The sequence below is a fragment of the Schistocerca nitens genome, chromosome 6, assembly GCF_023898315.1.
Source record: "Schistocerca nitens isolate TAMUIC-IGC-003100 chromosome 6, iqSchNite1.1, whole genome shotgun sequence".
In the NCBI taxonomy this organism is placed as follows: domain Eukaryota; kingdom Metazoa; phylum Arthropoda; class Insecta; order Orthoptera; family Acrididae; genus Schistocerca; species Schistocerca nitens.
The window spans coordinates 741,801,671-741,822,345 of NC_064619.1; the positions used below are offsets into that span (position 1 = coordinate 741,801,671).

The 20,675-nt window shown below is 36.8% G+C and overlaps 1 protein-coding gene across 3 annotated transcripts in view; it reads left to right on the forward strand.

Annotated features, from left to right (window-relative positions):
- Nucleotides 1–18,158, forward strand: part of LOC126262941 (heterogeneous nuclear ribonucleoprotein K) — a 74,912-nt gene extending 56,754 nt beyond the window's left edge. For 2 of the 3 annotated variants that reach the window (XM_049959877.1, XM_049959878.1), the window contains exons 8-14: nucleotides 1,348–1,476; nucleotides 1,570–1,817; nucleotides 6,934–7,028; nucleotides 7,282–7,388; nucleotides 14,117–14,286; nucleotides 17,093–17,158; nucleotides 17,292–18,158. In XM_049959877.1, coding sequence (XP_049815834.1) covers nucleotides 1,348–1,476; nucleotides 1,570–1,817; nucleotides 6,934–7,028; nucleotides 7,282–7,388; nucleotides 14,117–14,286; nucleotides 17,093–17,126 — 783 coding nt within the window. In that variant the 3' untranslated portion in view covers nucleotides 17,127–17,158; nucleotides 17,292–18,158. Of the gene's footprint in view, nucleotides 1–1,347; nucleotides 1,477–1,569; nucleotides 1,818–6,933; nucleotides 7,029–7,281; nucleotides 7,389–14,116; nucleotides 14,287–15,121; nucleotides 15,382–17,092; nucleotides 17,159–17,291 lie in introns of those variants that run through there. The other variant, XM_049959879.1, reaches the window with a different exon arrangement.
- The last annotated feature ends 2,517 nt before the right edge of the window (nucleotides 18,159–20,675 follow it).

Here is a 20,675-nt window from a genome sequence, read left to right on the forward strand (position 1 = left end):
CCATGGCTTCCCTTTCATGTCCTTCCTCCTATAGCTGCAGACTGGTTTCTGTAAGTGTTGTAAGTAACCTTTTTCTCTAAATCTTATGCCAGCTGCTTTCAGAATTCGAAGAAGTGTGTTCCAGTCAATAGTAGCAAAAGATCTCTCTAAAATTAAAGATGCTGTAAATGTAGGTTTGCCTTTAATGGATCCTCTATGTACATCTTACAAGAAACATGACACATGTAAACAACACTTTTCTGGAAGTGCCTACATGTATGTATCTGCTGTCAGTAAGGTGTTTTTTACTACCCAGAAGTGCTGATTATTTTCTGGAAACATGCAACACCCTGTTAAAAATCTGTAGCTCTTCTATGTCTGACAAGAATAGAAACAAATGCTAGCAGAAAGTCTCTTCAGGATTCAAGTAGGTAATTTAAATTGAAAAGATGCCTTTGCACTTCTTATTCCTAATGTCTTGTCTAACAAATGACAACTTTGTTCATAGGCACTTCCATTGATGCTTGATTTGATTGCCACTTGTTTTCTGTAATAATTTATTAATTTCTACAGAATCTCTTGGTGTTTCACATAACAGCCGTATCGCTGAGCAAGTTGTAAGGTTACTAGCAGTATCTGGGTCGTTGTGAACATCATCCCTTCCTCCAAAAATCTGAAACATTCAATATGAGTTGCTTTAGGCATAAAATTTGAAAGTTTTTGTAATGACAGTTAACTGCCAATATTGTTTACTTATAGAAATCAAATAAGATCTGTGGCTGGCATGCTCAGACTGTAGCAGCTTGATATCCATTTAGTATGGAGACCACTGGGTGCTTGAGGAAGTCAGAAGATAAATTAGTTTGCACTGTTCCCGTGTTTGATCAGAGATGAGAGGGAATAGTGAAATGGAAGGGCTAAAAGGAGATAATCTAACAGTAAAGAATAATGGAGCTTGAAATATTGGGGAAAGGGAATTTACCTTTGGCACTAGTATGAATGTTAATGTTGGAGCCATTCTCAGCAATTGTGAATTATCTATTGTTAATCAGTGTTGATGTGGATAAATGTACCTGATGTGGATAAATCTACCTCTACAAAATAATTAATGCTCATCATAATTGGGCAGGAACATTTTGACTTTATAGTGATGTTAAAAATAGTGTGTATTAGGACTTGTGCAGTAGTTAAAGATTATGGCTTCATTTCCAACCATATGTTTAATGAAGTTCATTCAGGTGATCAGTATAAAAAGTTCTGGCTCTAAACACATCAGTTTCAAATTTTTCCTTTTTGTTGATACTTATTTCCTGTAAAGAAATTGTAGTCTAGTTTTGTTTGAAAACTGAGTTTTTTTTTTTTCCTCAGAAAACTGGTGCAAGGATAAAGATTTTCTCAAACTGCTGCCCTCAAAGTACTGACAGAGTATGTCAGATATCAGGAAGACCAAGCACATGCATAGATTCAATTCGTGAAATAATGGAACTATTGAAATCTGTAAGTTTTGTAAATTATCCAGTATAAATGTGTGCATAGTGTACATACATTTAGTTAAGGATTATGTGTATTAACTGTGAATATCAATTACAGTCTCCAATAAAAGGGTTGAACAATCCATACGATCCACATAATTACGATGACTACTACGCCCAAGAATATGGTGGTTTTGGTGACCAAGAAACAAAGGGCGGTCGTGGCATGCCGGGTGGTATGCGTGGAGGCATTGGTGGACCACCCCCAATTGGTGGCCGTGGAAGATTTCCATTAGGTGGTGGAGGTGGTGGTGGTAGCATGGGTCCTGGACCACGTGTTGGTCCACGCGGAGGAATGGGATTATCGTAAGTTGTTATTTAGTTCCCAGAGTTTACTCTAGAGTGGTGAAATGATTTTCCTGGTGTGGGATTTGCACAGTCAGGCATTAACAGTTCAGGAGGCTTCCTGTAAAACATTAAGATACTACCTGAAGTATGATAAAAATTACTGTCTTACACACCTGCTGTGGTTCTTGTATGTGTTAATAGTGATTTTATCATCACTTTTGTTGCACATGTTACCCATATAGAACCTGTCGGTGATCCAATGCTTACACATTGATTCATAACAGTTTTAGACTTACTGAGCTGTTGCATGAGGCTGGGATCTGAGGGAGCTGATTGGTGCTACTGTGTGAGGTGGGGAGATGATAGAATTCATTGCTTTGAAATTTGCACACAGTACAGATCAGCTACTATGGTAGAAATACACAGAAGTAATAAGTTTTGTAAAAGTGTTTTATAAACATTCACGTTCAGTTTAGTAAAATGTCCAAAATTACTTAAGCCTGCTGTAACACTTATATATCTGCTGTTGGATCTTTGTAGTTGGCAGCAGTTGAAAAAGATGTCAGTCACAGAGTAATGACTTGCACTTATATGTATCGATCAGATCTATGGGACTAACAGTGACACTGACATAATATTATGAAGGAAGAAGTTAAAGCTAGCAGTTGGTTTTACCTTTGGGTAACCCACGATCTTGTGTCAATCAGTCTGTAGCCTGTAAATGTAACCTTTAGTAGTAGTTAAATTAAACGAAGGTTTTTGTAACACAGTTAATCACACAGGAAACTGAAATTTGTAATTTTCATTTTGCAGCATTTACACAGTAGTTATTCACCTTTCTTAAATCTAACATTCCTGTTTGCATTTTTCCATTTGCAACACTGTGATGTTTATAATTAATTTTATCGCGTCACCCTGTGTTGATTGAATCGTAGATATATGGGTAGACCAAAAGCAGCTTCATCATTAATAAGTTTTCCACTCCCGCACCTGCACGGATGAAGTTGTGAAACAAATGACTGATCACTGCATTCATTGGAAGTCACTAAGTGCTCTCATTCTCAAATATGGGATGAATATAGTCTGGCTAAATTGTGTACTGTGAGTTACGTTGTCAACAATTGAACGGGTCTCGACCAAAGGCTTTTCTGATTCTTGACAGTTTTGGTTGCAGATTTCTAGATGTGTTATTGTGTGGGGATTTACAAGACTCATTTTTACAGGTAAGAGTGCACTATACAAAGGAAACAGCTACTCAGGTAGTGTTCACTGAGTGCGCTTGAGGGTTTTTAGGCTAGTCAAGCGGCATTAAGAATAAACACTTTGTGTCATGATTTTATCAGCAAACTGTCAAAGTATTTATAATAAACTTCCCGAACTTATTGCCCTCTTGGAAAGTTTTTGCCCTCAATTTATTCTTGGTACCAAGAGCTAACTGAAACCCAAAGTGGAAAGCTCAGATATTCAGCAAATTGTGGAATGTATATTGGAAAGACAGATTAGATTAGAGAGGAGAGGAGGGGGTGTGTTTTGTTGCTGTTCACACAAACATTGTCTAGTGAGGTTGACTGAAGTAAACCAGTTGTGTATAACATGTGTAGGTGAAACAAAGTTAATTGTTGGAAGTTTTTACCTGCCATCAGACTGTGCTGTGAAAATCCAGGGTGTGTAAATACCCAGATCTTGCAATCCTCATTGAGGGAGACTTTAACCTACCAATATAGATTGGTATGTATATGGATTCATTGGGGGGGGGGGTGTAGCCAGTCATTGGAAATACTTTTGAAAATATTTCCTGAGAACTGTCTTAAGCAGCTAGCCTGACAGCCCACACACAATGGAAATATTGTAGCCACAAATAGGCTGGACCTTATTGACAATGTCAGTATGGAAACAGGGATCAGCAATCATGATTATATAGCAACTATAATTACAAAAATTAATAAATCACTCAAGAAGCTGAGGAGTGTGTCTACTAGATACATCAGATAAGCAGTTGGTAGCATCTCAAGTAGAATGTCATTTAGTTTCAGTAAAATGGATGTAGAGGAATTATGGGCCAAGTTTAAGCATATTGTACATTGTGACCTAGAAAGTTATGTGACTTGTAACTGGATAAAGGGTGAAAACCCACTATGATTTAATAACGAAATTCACAGAATGCTGAGGAAACAGGTTGTTTTTTAAAGATATGGTAGAGAACTAGAGAAATTCTGTCCTTGCATAAAATTGCCAAGTTTGCCTAAGGCTTCTATTCATTCCCTTGTTCACCAATCTGGTGTGACAGTTGAAGGTAGCAAAATGAAAACTGAAGTGTTAAATTTCATGTCCAAGAAATTGTTCACATAGGACAGACTACCATATGTATAAAACAGTAAACAGCTGAAATATTTGAAAGTAAATAAATCACCAGATCTGAATGGAATTTCTAGATTTCCGGAAAGCATTTGACACTATGCCCCATTGCAGGTTGTTAACGAAGATATGAGCACATGGGGAAGGGGGGGACACTTAAACTAGCAGGAGTCAACTTCGGAAGACATACAGGCAAATAAGAACATACTTTGGAATTTCTTAAATCATTGAGGAATGGCAGCCAAACAATGTTACAGATTTATTTGTAGAATCTGTGTGTGGAGACTTAGTCAGTTGCAGAACAATATCCACAAATCCCAAAGATAGAAATGACAGACAAGTGTGAGCAAATTTTAAGCAAAATAAATAAGTTTACAGTAAATTTGTAGACCTAAAAATAACAAAGTAAAATGGTAAGAGATTAGAAACCCTGAAGATGATGGTAAGCTTTAGGGAAAGATGTGCATTACTAGATACATACAAGAATGGGGGGGGGGGATAAGAATTAATCAGGTTACATGAAGACAAATTGACTGCTTCAGTGCTGATTGGGAACTACTTGATTGGAATGTTTGCTTGTGCAGAAATTTTTACCAGTTTTTTAAATCCCTTTTTCCTTCAAACTTCCAACAGATGATAGTTCTGTTGAAAAGCAGCATCATTTCCCTATTAGGGAATGGAATGCCTCTGATTAAGGTGTTTCTCAGCCTTACTTACCTGTTCTCATCCAATTCTATGATTACAAAATCTGCTGAATTTTAATATCGACCTTTCTATGCTTAGTCATAGCTGTGGCAGCCATGCTTGATGCCACAGATAGAACTGACAACTCTTAGTGTAGAAGTAGAAACTAAATTAGTTGAATGTTAGGAAAAGAATTTTGATGCAGCTGTTAAGCATGACTGATTTTGTTTTCCCATCACTACAGTGCAGTGTTTGCACACTATTTAGTGGTGTATGTTCATGAACATAAAATAAAATTTTAACTACCAGAGTGAAGAGGGACTGTCTGAGAAAACAAGTCCTACCTCCTCCTTGCAGGGCAGCAGCATACATCAGTGTTCAGCAATCCCTGTTACAATGTGGCAGTTCTACTTTCGCAGATCTCCTCTATTGGTGAGGGCTGTAATTGAAATGCTTGATGGACGATGATTGATAGCTTCATTCATTTCAAAATAGTGAATAAAACTAACACTACACAAGTGTTCAGGACAGACTACTTTGAAATTGCTTTAAGTTGGCAGAGTACTGTTAATAAAGGTAGTTCAGGCCTGACTTATTGTGGTATTAGACATAACGAAAGTTCAAAACTTCTGCCACCTAATTTGCTATGTCACTTGTGCGTTATTCCAACTCTAGCTAACAATTGTTTTCTGAACTTTAGCTAGCAAAGAAATGTGTGTCGTTTGTTATAAAATAGGTCCCACAGCTCTGAATACTGTGTTGTATTAGGTAGCATGTATATTAGACTTGTTAAACTGCGCACAATTAACATAGCACCAGATATTGCCATTACATTGTTGCACTTTTGTTTTGCAAACTGGTTCTTAAGCATATTTGTCCAAATTGGGCTTCACCAGCTGTACAGTACTGGTGAGTGGTAATTGTTTAGATTTTTGATACTTATATGTGCATCTGTTTCACATTTATTGCAAAATGTGAATTTTATTGTCTCTACTGATCACATTGCTATCCTCACCAAAACTGGAAAATTATGGAGCATGTTGAATGAAGGCTAAGTAATACTCTATGAATTGAGAATTAAATGAATAAAAATGAGTTGCAAAATGAGATTAGCAATAGACTTAACATCAAAACTCCAGGTGGCCACAAAGTAGACACAGTTAAGTAATTTCGATACCTTACGAGCGAAATTACACATGAAACATGGGGATAAGACCAGCACAGCCTGGGCGCATTATTAGCCTAGAGAAGTCTGCTAGCATCAAACAGTTTTAATTTGCGGAAGAGTTTTCTGAGAATATTCAGTTTGTAGCAGAGCATTGCGTGGTACTAAATCTTTTTCTCTGGGAGAACTGGAAACGGAAGATAGTCGAAGTGTTACAGATGTGGTGCTGTAAAAGGATGTTGAAAATCAGGTGAACCAGTACAGAATGAGGTTGTTTTCTGCTGAATTGACAAAGGAATATATGGAAAACATTGACAAGGAGGGATGGGATAATAGGATGTGTATTGAGGCATTAGAGAATAATCCGCATCGTACTAGAGGAAGCAGCAGGTGGTAAAAACTGTCTGGAAAGAAAAGATTGGAATACATCCTGCAAATAGAGGACATAAGGTGCAAGTGCTGCTGTGAGATGGTTTGGTTTAAAAGGAAAATTCATGGTGAGCCACAAAAGCCACTGCTTTTTGCCAATAAGCCACATGACACACTCGGCAATAGTAGACAGCAAACATCTGGTATAGTCAGACAAGTTGCTGTTTTGCTTCTCTAAAATTAGGCAAGCTGTACAGTGAGCTGACAGCCCAATGATGTTATATCTGCAGTGTATGGACAGTATTGTTCAGGCTACAGACAAGCATTTTAGAGGGTGTTTTCGTACTGTATATTACCAGATTTCATGTTGTGAAAGCAAATGGTGTTTGAGTATTGATAAAGTTCGAAAAAGTTAAGATGGCTTCAATTTAGTAGTGGCATCAGCACCAAGCTAATACAAAAATGAAAGTTTCTAGAAAATGGTCCTACAACCACAATGTGACAGGACAATCACTCATCCTCAAAGTGTAGATTTTTGCTTACTTTGCATCTTTCTTGCAGTGGCCCACCAGGAGGTATGGGAGGACCACCACCTCGAGGTGGTGTTGGTGCATTTGGTGGTGGCCCTGGTCGCCCTGGCTTTGGAGGTGCTAGAGGTAAGGTGAAAGATTCACTAAAATCTATATTAGGCTTAAAATCCATGGTATCTTTATTCTATGGAGCCTTTTTTTCTAACAGAATTAGCTGTTAGTTTAAAGTTAGTCACAGCATTATGTAAGAATTACATGATGATGTAAGTGTAAACATTTATCTAAAGTTGGCACTAGTTTATGCAGTGAAATTTTAGTGCCACATAGATAATTATATATATGTCATGAATATTTCATTAACGCTTTGATGTAATCTTAGGTGCAGCAAATGGAATGATGAACAGTAATGCTCTTGGACTTGGTGGAGGTGGAAATCTCATGGCTGGAGGAGCTAAAAGCTCAACTCAAGTGACCATTCCAAAAGAAGTGAGTGTTGGAACATATGAGATTTAGGTTTGAAAATATTTAGTGTTAAAAATTTTCATCAGAAACTGATTGTATAGCTTCAATATGTAACAAGATTGCAGTGATTGGGCTCACTACAGTATTTCATGGCACTGTTATTCATGGATATAGTTACTGGTGACGTAAGGTGTAAATTACTGGTATGGTTAGGCTGCATGCCTGTATTCTGCTACAACTTGAGACATTTGAATTCAGACATGTTGAATCTTGTTGCTGCAGTATGTGCGACAGTGAGAATGACAGCTGAGTGTCATCTTGGCAAAGTGCTCAGTTGGATCTGATGGCTGCTATGAAATACTTATCTGATTTTAAGAAAATTATTTGGTGAAGAAATTTTGTACAGCTTGATATCTTCACTCAATGAACAATGGGATTTCTGTGTTTGCCATAGTCAGTGTTCTCCATGAATCCAATGAATGACAGCATGAAAATTTTGAATGATCGCAGAGTTATTGTTTATAGTTGTTTTAGATTGTACATACCTGTGTATGAAGTATAGCCAAAATATAAAAATTGTTATGAACAAAATACCTCTAAATTATCCACATTTTGGATCATAATGACAGACCTGTCATGCATGGCGTACTCATATCCTCCCCTCTGCGTCACGTATCATGGTTGTAAAATTGATATGTATTTCATAAATGGTTGTTGTTGTTGTTGTTGTTGTTGTTATTATGGTCTTCAGTGCTGAGACTGGTTTGATGCAGCTCTCCATGCTACTCTATCCTGTGCAAGCTTTGTCATCTCCCAGTACTTACTGCAACCTACATCCTTCTGAATCTGCTTAATGTATTCATCTCTTGGTCTCCCTCTACGATTTTTACCCTCCACGCTGCCCTCCAATGCTAAATTTGTGATCCCTTGATGCCTCAGAACATGTCCTACCAACCCATCCCTTCTTCTTGTAAAGTTGTGCCACAAACTTCTCTTCTCCCCAATTCTATTCAATACCTCCTCATTAGTTATGTGATCTACCCATCTAATCTTCAGCATTCTTCTGTAGCACCACATTTCGAAAGCTTCTATTCTCTTCTTGTCCAAAGTATTTATCGTCCATGCTACTCTTTTTCTCAAATGACAGCACACAATGGAAATATAATTAAAGCTCAATGTTTTGTGCACAGTTTGAGCTGAGCAAATTGTAAATTACATAATTAGTTTTTGTCCGAATTTTCATAGTCAAACTAAGAAATGAGCAAATAGGGTGTCAGTGACTCAGTTCTAGCTCTGGGAAAAAAAAAACACAACTTTAAGATAATTTGGCTAATTTATGAAACTTCTGTTATTTGAGGGAAAATTAAAATATTTCACGAATAGCTACTGCTTCATATCTTCCAGGCCTAGCTATTTTGTGTACAAAAGTACATTGATCAACTCAGCATCTCCACTATATGGTGAGTGGCAACTTTCCTTCTCAGAATATTGGTACATTGATGTGATATTTAAGTGCCAAAAAGGCTTCCTTCAAATAGAGTACTAAATTTAGGAAATTTCAAGGACAGAAGGTGCTAGGACAGGGCTTCATAACATGAGTGCTCGTGGAGCAAGCTGTGAGCAGCAAGGCGCGAGCACTCTACCCCCACTACCGGACCAGAGCGGAGAGTGGGGAGAGTCACGTGGGGCACACAACAGCTGCCACCAGTCAATGTAAATCTGCGGCCACCTGCAGGGATATCACTCACGAATTATTACTGCGACAAATGAAACAAATAAAGGAGAATGTACATGTGCCACATAATTTTATTAGCTTAGTGTATGCCTCTACATTCGTATTAATTTGTGAACTGTTACACAATAAAAGGTGTGGGATTCTCGGTTATCTTGTACTTTGTGCCCTTTCAATTACGTCTATGTGCGAAGTAATTGTTCTTGTGCATTGTAGGCGCAGCGTGCAGTTTAAATTTCGATCAGACAGTGCGTTTTTCAGGTGTGTCTTGTTACATTTCATTGCAGAGAACAGTTGTTCACAAATATACGTGGAACTGAACATTGATATTATTTTAGCCGCCATTTTGTGCAAACGAGGAAATCTATCCTGAGGGAAGTGTCTGTAGAATTCGAAAATGTTTTTTTGTTCTGAAATGTCTCTGTATTCCCTTGTCACGCTGCAGGTCAATAATTTCTAGTTGCAGCTCAGGACGAATGTCTTCAATATTCGCTGAATATGGAGAGGAGAGCAGATCTATATCACTGTTTAGTGCTGTCAGATCTTGAAAGTGTTGATCAAATTCTTCCTTAAGGGCAACTAAACTATGTGAATAATGTTCAGTCTTTGTGAACATCTTGCATGGATGATAATTTAGGAAAATGAGCTAGATTTCCTGTTTCCAGCTGACTCACCCAAAGTGTCAATTTCATTTTAAAAGCTCTTATTCGATCTATGAAATGAGTAATTAGCAGATCTTTACCTTGTAGTGAAATGTTCAAAGCATTCAGATGGCTAGTTAAATCTGCTAAGAATGTGAGATAACATTTCCATGAAGGTTATCTCATCTAGTAGGCAAAAAAATAGATTTAATAATTCGCCACAACTAAGCCAGCGGACCTCGCTGTAATAAGGCAGGCTACCATACTGGCTGTCTACATCCTCAAGAAAGCTTTTAAATTGCTGTGTTGTAGCCCATGCTTCCTTATATAATTGGTTGTACGAACAACACTAAGCACATTTTTTTTAGAGTGATACTCTTTGCACATAAGTTTTCCTGGTGGATCACACAGTGAATGCCCCTTATTTCATTAGGCATGGTCAGTTTTTGCATTTTCTCTTTAAACAGCGCAACGAAACACCTGATTACCCCCCCTCCCCCACCTCCATCATCATTGCAGGTGCACCGCCTGTAGACACTGAAACTAAAAAATTCCACGACAATCCTATATTTTCAACACTTTGTTCAACACTACTTAAAATATCACCTCCGGTTGTAGTGTTCTTCATGGCTACTACATCGAGGAGCTCCTCCCTCACCTGAAGATCTCTATTAACACCTCGAATAAATATGGCAATCTGCGCTGTTCCAGTGATATCAACTCTTTTGTCCAGAGCTAGAGAATACGCCATAAAATCTTTAGATACTTGCAAGCTGGCTCTGGACATTGTCTGCCATGTCCTGTATGCGACACAATGGTCGTGTTAGATAATGGCACAATCCGAAACTTTTCAACTTGAGATGGACACAAATGTTCCGCTGCAACTACCAAACATTCTTGTATTAAATCGCCATCAGTGAAGGGGCGCAGGGATTTTACTAAAAGCAAAGTAATTTTGTAACTCACTCTGAGAGCTGCCTCAGTTAATTTTTCGTCGCCTTCCAGATCTTCTTCGGATAGCTTCCTTCTAAGTTTAATAACTTCCTATGCACGATCTGGTCCATCACATTTTCCATGTTCGTAGTCTTTCGCGTGGTACGACTTATAATGTTGCTGCAAATTAAATTTCCTAAAAGAATTCAGTGTTTTGTGACATACTAAACATTTTGCAACACGATCTTTTTCTGTAAACAGATAAAATTCCTCCCAATGGGGGTTGAACTGTGAAAGCATTGTTGGGGTTACACAATGGCAACTTGACATTCTTATCCAGTGAAGTGACTGTTAGAGCTGATCGTAGTACTTTAAATGTTACACAGTCGGCGCAAATTAATAGGCACGCTGCGGCCCTATTCAAAAGTGCGCGCGCATTTCTCCTCCGTCCCTACTCAGAGACCTTGCACCTGCTCGCGAGCACGTGCCTGAGCAGATGAGAGTACTCGTGCTCAAAACTGGCCAGTTGTTAAGCCCTGTGCTAGGAAGAAAAATGTGTCAATAAGACATGCTCTCTGAATAAAATTTAAGAAATAAAACTGAAAGAGATGTCCTATTCTAGGCCCTACAGTCTGGAACCGTGTGACCGCTACGGTCGCAGGTTCGAATCCTGCCTCAGGCATGGATGTGTGTGATGTCCTTAGGTTAGTTAGGTTTAAGTAGTTCTCAGTTCTAGGGGACTGATGACCTCAGAAGTTAAGTCCCATAGTACTCAAAGCCATTTGAACCAGATGTCCTATTCTGACATAATTTGTTTAAAGGAAATAGATTATAGAAACAAGACATTTCTTTGAATTATGCTTGAAATCATCTAAAGGAAATGAGGTGCACAAGATGTTTCTCGTCACTATTTTGTTGCAAAGTTTGAGACAAAAAATCTTGCTGAAAACATTTGACCTTAATTTTTGAAAATATTGTGTTTCATTTATGATTACTATTTAGATTAAGTGAAACTTTTGCCATTAACATCGATGGCTGATTGCTCCCAACAATCAAATAGCAGCAAAATTTCATGGTTGATCAAGGCAAAACCATAAAAAATATATATTGTGTAAAGAGCATAGATAAAAATTAGTAGAAAGAATAGGTGATGGGATTGTAGTTGTCAGTTAAAAGATGACAGTGCTGGTCCTGGGATACAGTAAGATTCAGATTACAAGCCAAAAACATTAGCATTACGTCACAAAACATCTCTCGCTAGTAGCCATTCACTTTTACGTATTTACTTTAGTCATTCTTGTGCACTTATGAGCTATTGAAAATTCATAATCATATAAACTCTCTATTGATTGAGTTAAACATATCTGCCTGTCCTTGTGTATTTGAAGCATTTGTCTGGTGGTGTTAACGATATAAATTATAAAATTCTCCATGAAGATCCTTCCCTTTGTACATGTCATGCAAATTGCTTCTTTTAGAGTGAGCACATGCTTTGATTAAAAGGTGCCATTTTATAGAAACAGCTGGTTGACTTCAGTAGCAATCTTGAAGCAGAAGTTTGTCCCTCACACGCAGGATACCAACACATACTGCCTGGTGTTGCTGCATATAACTGGAGTGTTGCAGGCTGTTGCTATCTTTTTTCTCTTATGCAGGATGTGGCTGTAACTGTAACTAATTGGCCAGTTAAATGTTTTGGAAGTATGGTGACTGGGTGACTGAAGTTTTTGGTTAAGTCTGTGGTGGGGAAACAAGTACCACAAGAGCAGCTCTCCTTGCAATTTTACAAGGAGTCAGTTTGTAAAATATTCTTCTAAATAAATTCCATTACTGTGTATGTTGTATTCACGAATATAGTCAGAAATATGAAAATGGTATAAACTATAATGAAACTTGTGGAAATTGACTATGAAAGGGGTGTACTCACAATTTAATGGAACTAGGACAACACAAAATTGACTTCGTAGTTAGATAACAGTAATTGAGCAACAGCTGATTTTTAGGTTTACCAAAGCAGCTATATTACAGTTACGGGCTGTCAGTCATTATGAAGGTAGAATTTTTCACTTCTATCGTGTTTGAAGTGCCATTTAACTCCACATTGCAAACTACTTAGTCCTTGAGCATTTACAAAGGTTTGATTGGAGGTGGAGCAACACACTGCCAGCTTTGTCATAGTGTATATTTTTCAGAAGTGAATCCATTGAAAAATACAGATGAAATAATGTAAGAATGTATTGCAAAACACTGCTCATTGTTATTTATGTAATAGTTGTTTAAAAGTCCCTTGAAATAAAGTTGGAATTGACTGCAGTAAATGGGAGCAAAGGTGTTTATGTGAGTCATCAATAAATAGCACATATGAAGTTAATTTACATTCGAAAATTGCGAAACTGCTCTGTTAGAGAGAGTGCATTTGACAGGCAAGACAGTATCTATTAGGGCCAATATATTAATATGTAACTGGGTATTAAAGAACATTAATGGCAAGAAATTGATTGGAAGCGACCATTAGGCTGCTGTTTCACTCTTTGTTGCCTGTCTCACTGTATGGAGATCAGTGGTATTAACTTTTTGTTGATTAATCCACATCATGTACTTTGCTCAATAGTGTTGTGGTGTAGGTTTAACAAGGTTGTAATTAGAGCAACTTCAAACTATAAGTAGCGATAACAGCCACCAAACGTTTTTCATTTTGAGTAGAAGCTTTTATCAGAATGTCTCCTCAGTTGTACACACAACCTGGATGATTGCTTCAATAATTTGGGAATAGAAATCATATGTTTGTTGTTTGGTGTTGCATTGGTCTCCAGAGTCATCACTGTTGATTAGGAGCATTATTCAAAGCAGATATATGTATGCTTCAACTGATAATAGAAGGCAGAGGTATGTGTGAACTGTGCTGAACTTTCTTGATGCTCCAATTTCCTGAAACTTTGTATTTCAGACCTTTTAGGTATAGTTCACTCTGCAGCTTGTGGTAGGAAGCCAGAAATTATGCACTTAAACTCGCCTCCTTGAAAGTTTGTTGCTTATTTCATATATTGGGGAGGATTTTTATTCACATATACACAAAAAGTAAATATTGTGCTAATTTTATTGGTTATTTTTTCTGTTAAGTTTGTGTGTTAATGTTAACTTTATGTACAAAGTGTTTAAAAAATTACTGACTGGTCTGTTTCAAACAGAAGACAATTTAAGCTGGATGTTTCATTGCTTCTCAAACATCACAACAGTGTACATGTATGGCAGCAAATCAGCTGCATCTTAGTTCAGTAGAAAAGAAGAAAAGTTTTGTGTAAATCTTTAAAAACTGGGAAGCTAGATTGTGTGCTTAAATGGTGTGTGAACCTATTTGTAAAAGCTTTTACTCGTGGTTGCTTAAAATGTTTAAAGCAACTTAAAATGCAGCATTGTTCTCACTATCGGCACATTCTTCTTTGCAGTTGGCAGGTGCAATTATAGGGAAAGGTGGTGCCAGAATTCGTAAGATACGATCTGACTCAGGAGCTGGAATAACCATTGATGAGCCACTTGCAGGATCAAATGACAGAATTATCACTATAACTGGCACACCTAACCAAATACAGATGGCTCAGTATCTTCTGCAACAGAGGTTAGTTACTTGCTTTGTTTCATTAATCAGCATGTCCAAAATGTTTTGTGTGTGTTTTGTAATTTGCATGGGGAATGCATGCAATGGGTATAACTCATTTTGTGGTCATGTTTGTTATTTGGGGAATGATTTAATTTTTATTAATGTTTAATGGTTTCTAAAGTTAAAGATAACTTACCTGCTGTCTTAAATCAAGCATAAGAAATGTTTCAGTGTCATTCAAATATGTGAAAACGGTAAAGTTACCCTTTTAGTTTCAATACGTATGTGTTTATAAGACTGGACAGAATACTAAAACTATACAGCCACTGCAGTTACTGTCATTTTGGTCCCCATGAACAAATTTTCAAGATATTGAATAGGGTTTCAAAACTTAAGTAGTTTGGTATACAATACAAACAGACCTTATTTTGTACCTTTTATGTGGGCAATAACCATTTTGTGTGTGACAGTGAATAGAGGTGAGTCAGCTGTGACCTGTTAGTGATCCCTTAGATATTCACATGGCCATACAAGACAATTTTCATAATTTTCATTCTCTAAAAGTTCTGGAGTTTACTTCCCAATTGTGGCTATTGTGAAGTGTTACTGTTCAACATCTTTTAAAATGGTTGTTACTGTAGATGTGTTTTTCATGTAATGATAAAGTACATATAGGCTTTGGAGGAAACTATGACCCAAAAATTTACTTACAGTAATTACCAACATAACTCATGAATGAATGGTCTAAGGTAATAAATCTATAGTCCACATATGGCATTGGGAGAATTGCTGCATATAATCACTGTCTGTTCTTAAGCAATTTTACTTAGACTTGCTTATGGTGCTGTTTTAGGGCTCTTGGTTGGTAAAGGAACAATTAAACAACATTTTGTGCTGCATTCTGTACTCAGCTTGGAGTGAGTTTGCAATCTGCAGCCCAGCTTGTCACCAGCTTACTGAGCATAAAGCTTGTGTTCTGTGAATCAGCTCATCAGCAGTGTTTGGTCAATTACCTTGTGTTTGAAATGAATTTTACTTTCATGATGATGCTTAACTTCAATATTGTAGTTTATGTGACAAGTACTAATGTACACAATTGAAACTGCTGGGTTTATTTTTGGGTGTATGTATTTTTTGTTTGTGGAATTAGACGTCTGTGACAGTGCAATTTATCTTAATTAGAACCTATTTCTGATGCATTGAAGTGTCAGTTTAAACATTTCACTAGCCAGTGCTGCACTCATGGTAACAGTATTTAAAGGACTAAGAATTCAGTTTTTTGTATAAGAAATTGTAAAAGTTTGTTTTTGTCAGTAAGTGTAAAGTTGTAAGTGCATTTAAAATATTAAATACAGTTCAATGATTTTCTGATGTTTGTGTTTACTTGGTCTGTAACTATGCTTGCTCATTAAATATATTTACTAACAACCTTAATACACAGCTTCTAAAATTATTTCATTATTAATAGCCTGGGAGTTGAGTTTCAAATCTCATTTGACCCTGTATATAGTAAAATACTGAATCTCTGAAAGTTGTAGAACTAATTATCACCTAACATTTTGCCTGTAATGCTTTCCTCTATTAGTGTGGGTGAATAATTTCAAGTTTGGGTGAATGTCTTCTGGGAATATTGCTTTTGTGTGGCATCTACATTTGGAAGAGGAGTGATTATCAATGCAACCAACTAACACTGGCTATTGTTGTGTGGAAGACTAGTGATTTTGTTGTTCTTTACATGAGTAACAAGGAATCACTAATCATCCTACAAAAGTAGCTGCATGCTTCAGTTAAGTCAACGGAGGACGCACTTGTAACAAACTTGAAGGTGACTCAGCTAATTTACATTTTTTGTGTATTACTTGTCTGGTTCTAGGAATATTAATTGGTATCGTCCTTAAGTGTCCATGGATGCAATCATAGTTTCTACTTTTGAGATTTTAAAAGGTGATAGTGTTCTAAAAGCACGTGCGCACGCACGTGCGCGCGCAACCACACACACACACACACACACACACACACACACACAGAGTTTATTGCTTAGGCATTTGGTTAACTCTTCACTTACCCTTGATTTTGACACCATTATTGCAGTATAGCCTCTTCTAATATTTTAATTGTGCTAGAAAGTGTAGATGTAATGCATTTCTACTGAGGCTATAAACTAGTTTCATACAAAGTTAAATGTTTGAAGGTTTTAAAGTACTTCATTTAATCAGCTGACAGGCATGGTGTTACAAGTGTGTTCGAGTAAACATCTCGTAACAATCTTTTGATACTACTTGACAAGGTATTTTTCTGTGTCTGAAATTAATGGTGGTAAATTCATGGACACTTGCATGCCAGTTCTGTGTGATACTTGTATTGCAATTTTTTAGTTATTACATACAGTAAATTGTTTCAGCATGTTTGTGAAAATTGAGGGTACTGTGGAAAATTTATTCTAGAATAACAGTTCATGAAGAGACTTTCCTTGGTGGGGTAATTTTGTGGTCTTATAATAGCTATGTATTTGTGGAGGGGAAACTCTTTCATAGAATAATTAGGACAAAAATAATGCAGATTTTGAACTGTTTGTTCTGGCAATTTATCAATTTTAATTTAACATTATTTGCTTGGAAGGTGACATTTAAATTGTTAGCACTGACAGAGGTGACCATTCCAGGTAAATAATGCTGCTACTGGCAATATATAACTAGCATTTTGTCTACTGATGCTATAAATCTACTTATAACAGCATGCATAATTTAAAAGATTGATTTTGAACTCATTATTTAAAAGACTGTACAAAATACACATAAATGAAACTAAACAAAACTCTTTTTAGCTGCCAGACTGGGCCAGGATCAGGAAATTACTAAATGACGAATACTATCTACTACTAAATGAAAAGGTGAGTTTACTCAAATATGAATTTAATATTTGCAATGGTGCTTAATCATCTGCATAAATGCTGGGCTAAAGTAGGATAGTAATTTCAGCTAATTCAACTCACAAATTTTTTGTAATTGAATCTTCTGTTGCAGTGTCCAAATTTCTGAATATTTTTGAAGAAGTTATTGGCTGATGGTTAAACTGTGATGCTTTCGTCAGGTCAACAAGTCATCTGTGATGATTTAATAAAGGAGCGTATTGGACTGTGTTGGTTCTTTGTTACTTTGAAGATAGTTTTTTTTTAGTGTAGCTTTTAGTTCAAATGCAGTTTTTTAAATGTGGTATGAAGATTTTAGTTAGTAATATGTGAGCTGATGATGCAGAAGAGAACAAGAGTGGTACCTCGACTTTTGTACCTGCATACAGTTTACATTACATCACTCTTAAGATATGTGACAGAAGTAATTGTAGTTACAACTGAATTTATCATAGCACATCTGATCCCACAAAAAGAAATCAGTAATGGAGGATTCCAAAGTGCATATTTGTCTGTTACCCATCTTTAGAAATTGTAGTGTCCACATCATTGCAAACATAAATTAGTGTTATTTACATAGTGCATAAGATACAACTGTAATTGCATTTGCAAGTCATAAGTTGACAGTGACTATTATACATCTTTGTGTGAAATTTGATCGTACTAAACAATGTTGCCAGTAGAATTCAGTTTCAGGGATTATATATAAATATATATATATCAGTACAAATCACTGTTTAACTATAAAACCCATACAGCATTCATAAGTCCCATTTATCAGTAAAGTGTGTATTAACTATTAGATTTTTGTAATGTAATGATTCCATTGAACCAAATGTATTTAGTTTGTAGGCTTTTTTATGTATGACCCTTTAAGCTGACACTGGAAACTGAAAAACGCACAATTGTACGTGTAATTGGGGCTAAGAAATAAAAAAGTGACTTAAACTGTTGCAATACAATAAATTCAATGTAAAATTAATGGTTTTCATATACATGACGTGATTTCAGTGAAAGCAAGTATAAAATATGTGGGCAATTTGTTCTTTAGCTTTATAAGAATAAAGCAAGAATGTAGATGTGAATTTACAAAGCTTATTTCACAATTTGCACTGAAAAAATGTTTTTAGTTCAATTATGATCACTTCTTACAAGTTGTCATTCATATTTTACAAGACAATAAACAATAATTGAACACACAAATCATACTTATAGAATTACATGGAATATTTTTAATTTGTCACAAATGTTTTTTACTATGGACTGGTATGTATGTGGGGGGGGGGGGGAGGAGACGATTGCATTTTGAGAGATTCTTACAAACTTGTCTAAATTTTTTGTATGTTAAAGATTCCTATTACTTTTGCACTTTTTATCCAGTAATTGTCTACAGCTTATGTTGCCTTTAGTTCAGGGTGTCCTAGGTTCAATTTCTGACAAGGCTTTGATCCACTTGGGACCTGGGAGTGGTATTGTCATCAATATGCACATTGGAGTGGCATCACAGGACAGTGGCCACATAGGATCTCTTGGCTAATAATGCGAGATGATCATGTCAATTCTCATCTAGTACGTGCCTCATAAGGCCTGTGAAGCAATGTTATACTCTTGAACTAAGTAAACTCGTTAAGTGTAGAACTTTCACATCTCACTCATAATACCTTGTGGCTTCATTTTTGTGGTGGTTTTGTGCACCACATTTTGGGAAAATTCATTTTAACACATGGCTGTGGGTACAAGTACGGCCATTAACCCTCGAGTGGGCGAGCCTATGTATAAAGTGTGCAACTCGCAAATACTGTTCCATTGACAGTTGAGCCCATACATATTACTTAGTTAGCTGAAGCAGTAATGAAGGAATAAATTCTGTTGTCATATACCGAGCAAGGTGGCGCAGTGGTTAGAACACTGGACTCTCATTCAGGACGACGATGGTTCAACCCCGCGTCCAGCCATCCTGTTTTAGGTTTCCCTAAATCCCTCCAGGCAAATGCCGGGATGGTTCCTTTGAAAGGGCACGGCAGACTTACTTCCCTAATCCAATGAACTCGCTGTTTGGTCTCTTCCCCCAAACAACCCAGCCCTCTGTCATAGGCCCAAGTGAGCAGCAGTAATATAAAATAAACAGCAAGCTAGCTGAGAAATTTACTGTTGGTGCAAGAAAATACCTTGATTCAGAGCTGTCAGCACAATCAGGCATTTATCTGCAAGATAATTAGCAATCAGAAAAGTGGTTTCATCTGATGCAACTGGGATGTTTAATGCTTAGAGAGGATCATTACTGTGAGGTAACGTGTGTGGCAACAAAGTGATAAAATGAATGGTGAATTTGTTTGATTAAACAATGATTTAGCTCACATTACTTTACACTCAGTGGAAAATCCAGGATGGAATGTTAAAACATTTTGCGTGACAGTCTATTTGTTGTGCCAATCTGCGATTCAGCATCTCCGCTATAGGGCGAGTAGAAACTTGTATTTCATTGTTCAGTTACTAGGAGTGAACTGTAATCTTATTCTTACTGTTTACCTCAGTAACCTAAATACACCTATTCTTTACATGTGTACAAAGTACACTGCACACCTGCTTGTGTTAAAAATTGTGCCAAGAGAATGCTACCAGCCAAATTCATATTCGGTGACCTGTTGAAATTTGGTGTTCTGTACCTACTTAACACTGATTGCTAACCCAACGCACCCATTAGTTTCATGTCAAACATTATTTCAATCTCAGAAACTGTTTTATTGCCACTACAAACAGCACTTCAAATGAGCAAAGTGCATCTTTAACAAAGGAAAAATGCCTTTGAAACAAAACACTTAAGGGGAGTTGGAATGCCCTATCTCGCCAATGTTAAATTTGCTAACTTTGTGTACCTTTTTCTTTGGAACTATTATCTTCAGAACTTTGAAATTCTGGCAGAGGTTTTCAGCATATATTGTGAGCCCACTGAACTAGAACCAATGTTTTCTTTTTGTTGGTATAGTATTTATGAATTTTTTACCATTAAGCCATTTTTTATTGGAAAAAGTATAACATAAACTTCCCTAGTTCAGAGAATAAGCCAGTTCTTGTCATGATTCTAGTTCAGTGGCCTCTTTGAACTGTTTTGCAGCATTTCTGAAAATTTGAATGTTGTTGGTTGAGTGGTTTATGAGATAAAGGTACATGTAACACTAAAAATGTCAAATGCCAGAAAATGCGATTAAAGTAATTTATTATGAAAATTCACAAATACCTTTTATTCTATTATCAAAAGTGTCCAGCAGAGTAATCAGGGTCATCTTCTAGTTCTTCTTCTTCACCTAGAAGCTTTCTTCTCCTTGCTGCCCTTGCTTTTTTTGTATTAAATTCAGCTGCATACTGAGCCTTCCTTACTCGCACGCTGTCCAGAAGCTGAAGACCTCTGATGGTGTTGATACCAGGAGCAATGCCGAGCCTTGCCATGACCTTTAGCCTACCCATATGACCATCATTGAATGAAATAACAGCATCACTG